The sequence below is a fragment of the Girardinichthys multiradiatus genome, chromosome 18 (assembly GCF_021462225.1).
Source record: "Girardinichthys multiradiatus isolate DD_20200921_A chromosome 18, DD_fGirMul_XY1, whole genome shotgun sequence".
Classification (NCBI taxonomy): Eukaryota; Metazoa; Chordata; class Actinopteri; order Cyprinodontiformes; family Goodeidae; genus Girardinichthys; species Girardinichthys multiradiatus.
This window is the reverse complement of record NC_061810.1, coordinates 44,687,822-44,696,757: the sequence shown is the minus strand read 5'-3', so window position 1 is coordinate 44,696,757 and position 8,936 is coordinate 44,687,822. Positions and strand designations below refer to the sequence as shown.

The window sequence follows — 8,936 nt, the reverse complement described above, 5'->3', positions numbered from 1 at the left end:
TGCACAGTCATCAGATCTAAATATTATTGAGCCACTTTGGGTGTTTTGGAGGAGCGAGTCAGGAAACGTTTTCCTCCACCAGTATCACGTAGTGACCTGGCCACTATCCTGCAAGAAGAATGGCTTAAAATCCCTCTGACCACTGTGCAGGACTTGTATATGTCATTCCCAAGACAAATTGACGTTGTATTGGCTGCAAAAGGAAGCCCTACACCATACTAATAAATTATTGTGGTCTAGAACCAGGTGTTTGTTTCATTGTCCAACCCCTGTAATGCAGCTCTTTGTAATAAATAAACTTGCATCTCCTTGTTCTGCACAAAATCCTAAAAGTGTTTGCAAAACAAACTGACTTACTGTCAAACCTTTAGACATAGGTTTCCTGAGACCAACTAGTCTACTGTAATTTCAAAGTTATGAGATTCGATAGTTTCTGTATTTTTCCATTTTATTCATATACCAATTTGAAAAAGAATGACACGTTCACTTGTTTGTTGTGAGTTTATTGATGTGTAACCCCTTGTAACCAGAAATCTGTTTCCACTGGTGTTGATCAGTTTTAAATCACTAATATACATATTATAATTATAGTCCCCGGTCCTCTTCCACAATCAAGCAGGCAGTTACAAGATTGAAGCTGTTTGGGTGCATAGTGAGTCAGTCACATACAGATATACTGTCACAGAAAGAGGAAAAAAGAAATTGGAAAATAAAATTTAAAATAGATTTCATATAATGTCATATAAGAACAATGCACACCACAGAAATCCTCTTAAAAAAAAAAAAAAGCCATGATCGCAACATCAACTATACAGGCATACAAAGACGATACCAAGATAGAGAGGATTAGGATTTACTTGTTTTGTGTCATTCTCTACCTATAAAAATACACACAATTGCATTTTGTGTGTCAGAAACCAGCTCTCTGAACCTTGTCTCTCCGAGTCGCAGTCCGCCTGCACAGACCTCCAGCTCCAGCCGCGTACAAGTGGCTTTGATCCAGGGCTCGTCCAGCCTTTTCAGGTAACACAAATCTTTGCTTTAGTAGATTTTTGTCCAGTGAATTTGGAATTGATTTTCAGCCCAGCTGAACACCAGCACAGCCTCCTGCATCAAGGCTACACATCATCCATCAATTTGTTGCTTTAGAAGTGCATATCTAGGAATTCATGGTTTAACTTTGCATAATTTGCAAAATGTAAAAACACAATTGAAAAGGCAAAGCTTCAAGTGAAGCATATACATAGTATGGAAAAATACATTCACCTATGTACCATTTGGACATCTACAAATTTGTACAGCTTCCTGACAGGTTATGTTTGTGTGTATGAGGGGGTAAATGACCACATTCACTTGTTTTTATTGTTTTGTGTGTGTGTGTGTGTATCTTATTCCTGCAGCTTAGGCAAACGGTACAGTGGATCTGGTTGCTTTGCTGTTTCAGCTCAGAATTGATATTAATCTGATGCACAATTGACTTGAGTTACTGGCACAGCAAAATCTGACCAATTAAAGGAACAAAAGTAGACATTCACTCACTAAAAAGGTTTTTGGGCGATGTGTTTAAGCTGGGGGTCTGCGCAGATCATCACCTTCTCCAACACCTGCAAACATTCGTAACCACCAAATAAAACAAAAAAGAAGATAAAAATAAAATCCCAAACCAATTTATAGTCTCTTCCTTCAGGAAAAAAGGTGGAAATAAAACATCTAATTTTATATATATTTATGCATATTTAAAAATTATATGTATATTTGTTATTATAACAAAGCAAAGAAATAAATTGTGAATTTATCCCCCCCCCCTCATGTTTTTTTCCCACTAAATATTTTGATTGGTACAAAGAACCTTCATATACAAGCAATCTATTGAGATTAAAAAGAACACATTAAAACACCGATTATTTAATGAAACCCATGAGCGTCGCATGATGAAAAAAAATGTAGTGCCAGTTTGATTACTAAAAAACATACGTTTGATTTGCTTTTCACATAATAAAAATGTCAGAAGAAATGTTATACATCTTGATCTGTCTTGATAATTACAGATAAACCATTTTCTATTTTGCGAACTGGCAGAAACATCAGACACATGATCAAAAAGATCTCTATAGTACAACAGTAGCAGTAGTAGAAGTAGTAGCATTACTTTAGGATTGTTTTGAACAAACCAATAAATGGAGTTTGGATGTATGCAAAGGATTTTAACAATAGCATCATGTGTTATTGGTCAGTAGTATGTTCCCCCTGTCGGAGACTGTTCTCAGACAGGCTCCACGGCGCCCCTCTCAGGTTCAGGTTAGATCTGCATCTGCTCCAGGTATTTGTAGGTGGGGTTTTCGTAGCCATGGTTTTGCATCTTGCTTAGGTGTCGCTCCTCTGGCGTCAGCATGGGGTCCACCTGTGAGTAAGATGCAGATCATTATTAAAAAGACAATGCAGCCTCCAGAGATGGCTGAACATGCTATGTGAGCTAAATGTAAATGATTCAGGAATTTAAATTGCTTTGTACCTACTTCTGCACTTAAGATTTTAATTTTTTTTGACACTCGAAATATGATGAGTCTTACCTCCACGATGCCATGGCTGATGGTGCCGTACTGCCTTTTCCTCAATAGCACCAGGCTGATCACAATCACAGTTGCTATGGCCACGGCTATCACCAGCAGGCCAATCAGTGCGGTGCTGCTGAAGCTCAGGTCCTCTCCCAGGGGGCGGTAGGACTCCTGACAGGCAGGACAAAGTGAAAGAAGGAAATTACAGAGAAGCATGAGGAGGCAATGCATGTAAAAACAGCTCATTTGATAGATCTGTTTGGCTGGAGAGATGGAGGCTCTTTTTTCTTTGCTCATTAGATGTTATCAATTCAAAATATGAAATTATAAACAATAAAACCATGAATTTGCATTTAAGTTTTGCAGTTTTCAAATCATCTTATCCTTGCTGCTATTTGCACACACTGCAGTTTAGGAGAAGATTTACAAGGCATAACTATCAGGATTCACATTCAATTAGACACAGAGTTGTCTGTTATTACCAGTAATTTTATTTTACTTCACAAAAAAGATTTGTAGTTATTACCTCCTCAAATCAATGCAACACGATCAATACAGCAGTTTCTGGCGTTATTCTCAAATGTCAGCATGTGAGGTGTTGAGAAAATGATGATCAATAGTAATAATGGAAAGATACGAAACTCCTGTATTTCCAATTACAATTTCAAAAGTAACTCAGTTTGATGAGTAAAGTTTGGTTTTTATGCTCTTCACATAAACTCAGTTTTGATCTGAAAAATATTGAAATCAAAATATTCAAAGGAGATGGTGGGTAATGTGACTTTTTGCACATCAAAGTTCCTTGAAGTGGCTTTGAAGTGCAAAAATAATCTACTGGAGGAGCTTTGACTCATGGTGCATCAGGGACTACATCCCCTAGGGTAGAAACTGTGAACAACATTATATACCCAGAGTGAATAAGGACACAACCACACACAATCATGCCAAATGCTGTTTGTGGATTACCAGTTCAATTTACACAAACCTTTCACGTAAAAACCAACAATAGGTAATCTGCATATCATTTTATTTCCAAGCTGTGTTCTGATGGAAAATATTAATCTTAGACTGATATAAACCAATGTTGATGTTACTGTGACAAAATCTACCTGACCTAATGCTACCCACATAATAGCTATAAAAATATCCGTCCCCTATCAGGCAGTGCAGTTCATTAAGAGGCAATGAAAGGCCTTGAGGAATGATTTTAAGGCGGTAACATTTTTTTAAGCCATTAAATTGGCTTAGTTACATAAAAGCCCATGAGCAGCTAAACAAGGATTAGCTCCCAAGTACATCTTATTGCCGACCTTTTGCTTTCATTCAGGCAAATACATAAGCTTGGTTAAAAGGGAACCATTTGTATACTAATACCTAGTAATGAATTTTGGATTAGGTTCTGGTAAATAGTTAGGTTAATAGTAAACTGCCAGCTGTTCATAGTGTAATATTGAGCATCTGGTCACATTCTATGAAATAGCCGAATATAAGCTAATAGTTAATTATTAAAAGATCAATACATAATGTGGCATGTGGATCAAAATTTGGTTAATGGCTAGTTAGCTATTAGCTGTCTATTGTGCAATACTGAGCTTCAAACATTTAGATGTTTAAAAACTGTCATCTAGCCAGTTGCTCACTAGTTTATGAGGCTATTTGCTATATAAATATCATCTATTGAACTCCCTAAATGCTTTTAAATTTTGGCTAATAGGCATCTGATAATGACTTAGTTGTTAGTTAACCATTGCTCCAGTGTGTAATTGTGATCGTGTTTGGCTGACTAGCTACTAGCTAGTTCGAAATTATTATTTGCAGCTTAACATTACCACATGATAATTTAGGGCCATTAGTTGGATTATTCTCTTATGACTAACTCATAAATATTTTAAAACCTAATATTCAACTCCTGATCACGTTTTGTAAAACAGATAATGACTCGTTTATAGTTTGGATATGGCTTGTGTGTGTGTTACTTTATTACTTACAAATTCATTTCTGATCAGTCTTTGTTCAGTAGCTAATAGATAGTTAATGGTTAGTTAAATATTAGTTAGGAAATGAATTCCTGATCATATTTGCTTAAATATTTAGGTAATATTTATTTTTGATATTCAATTTTAAACAAGCAGGGAACAAATCAAAAGCTAATGGCTGATGCTAATAGTAGCTAAAGCTAACAGGTGGTGAAAAACATTTAATGGTGTTTGGTTGAGTAACTTATGGTAAGACAACTGAAACGTTAAGTTGGAGTGCAACATATCAAGGACTACTTGCAGTTTAAGAGTTGCCTCAAGATTAGCTATACAAAAAAAAAATCAATTATTTATTAGCAGTCAATGAGGTAATCATTACCTCATAATTCATATCTTTCCAAATCTGTCAAAAACGATAAACAGCTAGAAATTAGGTTAAAAATTTAAATTATCTTAAAATTAACAACGAACAAATCAGGTACTAAATGCTAATGCTAATATTGGCTAAAGCTTATGGCTGATGATAAACTCCTTATTAAGATAAGGTGAGAAACAACTGTAACAATAATTTGGAGAGCAATGAATGAGGGACTTATCACAGAAAAACAATGACCTCATCATTAACTTTTTTTAACAAAATCATCCCTTCATCAATCGCAGTTTAGCATTAGCCAGTATTAGTGTAATCCGACTGTAGTATTAACAATTAGATCACAATTTATTCCTTGCTCCCTTAAACCAGAACTTTAGGGTATAGTGTTAGGGTTGGGACTATGGGTTATGTAACAAATGTATGGTCTTTAATTATTTACAGAAGTATGATAGGTAAACGTTTTGTAATATTTATCTAACCCTTTTCACATTTAGTTGACTATTTAATAAACTATTTAATAGTTTTTCATAAACAAGCTTTGTTACTATTATTTGTAATCATTGTTCAATCACTAAACATTTGGTCAAAGTTTTGTAATTATTAGTTTAAAATGATCAGGAAAACAAATTAGGTACTAAATGCTATTGCTATTGGCTAATGGCAATAACTAACGATAAACTCGTGAAGGTTTGCTGAGTCACTTGAAGTAAGAGGTGACTGCAACAGGTGTAGAGCTATGAATCAAGGACTAACTGTTGATTAACAATTGTTTCATCATTAGCTGTTTAATAAAATCATCATTAGACAATGGGCACTTAACAATTAACTAACATTTAATACCACTGTCTATTTATCTAAGAGTAATCTGTACTTTATCATGTAGTGGTTAACAAGCATTTGTTTATAATTCATTCTCTACTATTTCATGTGTAATTTAGCATATTTTATGGCCCAAAACGATGAAAACGATAAATCCAACCCCCAAATCACCATTCTCTATTCCTAAATTAATTGAGACTTAACATGAATGACCTGAAGAACCTCAAGAGAAAATAGTTTCGATGCTGGAGCTGATCATATCTGAGCTGTTGTGCCACAACCCGGTTTTGATTTTAATTTGGCACATATGACACAGTCTGATCATATGTGGACAGCTGCTGGGGAATTTCTCACTGCTCATTCCCCCACAAAAACTGAGCCATGTCAGTTTCTGTTGGTTTTTTTATGTGTACATTCAGGTACATTCACAAAACAAACATGCTCCCATGCAGGAATGACAAGTTGTTTTTTTTAGCTTGAACAGAAAACTTTAACACAACAAAAGAGGGGTATAAAGAGGGTCTGCTAAAACGTAGTTTCGTTGCACACTCCTACACTCTCCTCCTCCTTTCACCTTCTCCCAACTGCTGATAGCTATAGTTTCCCAGAGAGCCCGGAGGAGGGTGGCGCTATACTCACCAGCTCATCACCATGCATAACGCTGACTCTCTCAGCACTGTAAACCACTTCTTTAACATCCAGGGACTCATCAATCACCTGTCAACAAAGACAGGGGAGCCCATGTTACACTCACAACAATGTGTGTGTGTGTGTGTGTGTGTGTGTAATAATTTGGGTTTCTTTAGACAGAAATGGAGAGGCAGGAAAGCAAGAGAGTGTGAATGTGCAGCAAGCGTTTAGGTGATGATACGCTTGAAGTTTTGTTGTTCAAACTGGAAGGAGAGAGGGAGGGGTGTTGCAAGAATTAATAACATGCAGTGGATTTAATAGTCTACACACCCCGCTTACAATGTTGGATATTTGTGATGTAAAAATTAAAAGTCAGTTCCTTTCCAAACTCCCTCCCTCCCTCCCTCTAGACTTTTTATATCCACTGTATATTATTTCAGCCATACAGTAAACAGACCATCAGCATCTCATCATTGAATCAGAGGGACACAGACAGTGCTTTCAGGAGACAGAAAGAAGTACAAATCTGCTTTTTGCAGAGAAAGAACAATCCAGATTCTATATAATGCTCAAGAAAATGTTTTTAGGTGTCACACCAATTGGGTAATTTCACCATCAGATTGCTCTATCTCAGAAAAACAGCCTTCCCAGATACAAGCAAAAAAACCTCATGCACTCATAATCCTGATCATGCACACAAACATGCAGCGTCATCGCTGGGTGTTGGTTTAGCATGCAGAGCACAGGACACAATCAGAGGCCAAACATGGTTTGAAAATCGTTGAGGAGGCCTGGCAAGTTTGGCGAAAGAAAGTGAGATGCAGTGACTGCCGAACAGAGCGTGGAGCCAATTTGCATGAAGGCTGGCTGGAGGAAGCCACACACAGACACGCAAATAACCCAGAGTGAGACAGATGTAACTATGACAACACAGTTACTGGAATAATCCATCAAAGTAAAAGCTGAAATTAAGAGAACCGTGTGAAAGCGCCTGGTAGTCTCAGTCATCTCAATCATCCTCTGCGCCTCACAGAGATCTGGGCAAATAAATTAACCTGTCTAGAGTCTGTCCTGTGTTTAGCTTTAGCAAAGCTGCTTTCAGGTCGCAGAAGCATTATCTGGATGACGAAACACTTACCACGTTTTCTCCCATCTTCGGCTTGCTGTTAATGATTCTCTCCTCTGCACCGATCAGACCGTCCAGACCAGCCATGGCGGAGCCTGGAGAAGGTAAAAGGGGCTCGGTCAGCAACGCCAGACAGGCACAAACAGACAAAACAAACAGACAAACAGGGGTGGTAATGTTGGTGGTGGACAGCTGCACAAAGGCATCCAAGATCCTTTCGTCACAACTGTTGCATCAGTCTCCTCAGTGCACTGGTGACAACAAAACCCTTTCTCCCATTTAGCACAGAGAAAGGACTGTGAACACAACACTGCTCCGCTACAAAGGCCCTCTCAAGCTAGAGATGTGCCTGTAAAAATCCAGATTTATGCAATCTGTCAATAAACCATGGTTATTCTCCACTAACAGATTTTTTTAATGTACAGGTCCTTCTCATAAAGTTCATTATTTTCCATAATGTCATGATGAAAATTTAACATTCATATATTTTAGATTCATTGCACACTAACTGAAATATTTCAGGTCTTTTATTGTCTTAATACGGATGATTTTGGCATACAGCTCATGAAAACCCAAAATTCCTATCTCACAAAATTAGCATATCATTAAAAGAGTCTCTAAACGAGCTATGAACCTAATCATCTGAATCAACAAGTTAACTCTAAACACCTGCAAAAGATTCCTGAGGCCTTTAAAACTCCCAGCCTGGTTCATCACTCAAAACCCCAATCATGGGTAAGACTGCCAACCTGACTGCTGTCCAGAAGGCCACTATTGACACCCTCAAGCAAGAGGGTAAGACACAGAAAGAAATTTCTGAACGAATAGGCTGTTCCCAGAGTGCTGTATCAAGGCACCTCAGTGGGAAGTCTGTGGGAAGGAAAAAGTGTGGCAGAAAACGCTGCACAACGAGAAGAGGTGACCGGACCCTGAGGAAAATTGTGGAGAAGGGCCGATTCCAGACCTTGGGGGACCTGCGGAAGCAGTGGACTGAGTCTGGAGTAGAAACATCCAGAGCCACCGTGCACAGGCGTATGCAGGAAATGGGCTACAGGTGCCGCATTCCCCAGGTCAAGCCACCTTTGAACCAGAAACAGCGGCAGAAGCGCCTGACCCGGGCTACAGAGAAGCAGCACTGGACTGTTGCTCAGTGGTCCAAAGTACTTTTTTCGGATGAAAGCAAATTCTGCATGTCATTCGGAAATCAAGATGCCAGAGTCTGGAGGAAGACTGGGGAGAAGGAAATGCCAAAATGCCAGAAGTCCAGTGTCAAGTACCCACAGTCAGGGATGGTCTGGGGTGCCGTGTCAGCTGCTGGTGTTGGTCCACTGTGTTTTATCAAGGGCAGGGTCAATGTAGCTAGCTATCAGGAGATTTTGGAGCACTTCATGCTTCCATCTGCTGAAAAGCTTTATGGAGATGAAGATTTCATTTTTCAGCACGACCTGGCACCTGCT

General features: G+C 38.3%; 1 protein-coding gene across 5 annotated transcripts in view; it reads right to left on the bottom strand.

Moving 5' to 3' along the window:
* Nucleotides 1-487: 487 nt before the first annotated feature.
* Nucleotides 488-8,936, bottom strand: part of aplp2 (amyloid beta (A4) precursor-like protein 2) — an 87,411-nt gene continuing 78,962 nt past the window's right edge. For 3 of the 5 annotated variants that reach the window (XM_047391463.1, XM_047391467.1, XM_047391464.1), the window contains 4 exons: nucleotides 7,492-7,574; nucleotides 6,363-6,440; nucleotides 2,571-2,726; nucleotides 488-2,401 (listed from right to left, as the gene is read on the bottom strand). In XM_047391463.1, the coding sequence (XP_047247419.1) occupies nucleotides 2,300-2,401; nucleotides 2,571-2,726; nucleotides 6,363-6,440; nucleotides 7,492-7,574 (419 nt within the window). In that variant the 3' untranslated portion in view covers nucleotides 488-2,299. The remainder of the gene's footprint in view (nucleotides 2,402-2,570; nucleotides 2,727-6,362; nucleotides 6,441-7,491; nucleotides 7,575-8,936) is intronic. The other 2 variants (XM_047391465.1, XM_047391466.1) reach the window with 1 other exon arrangement.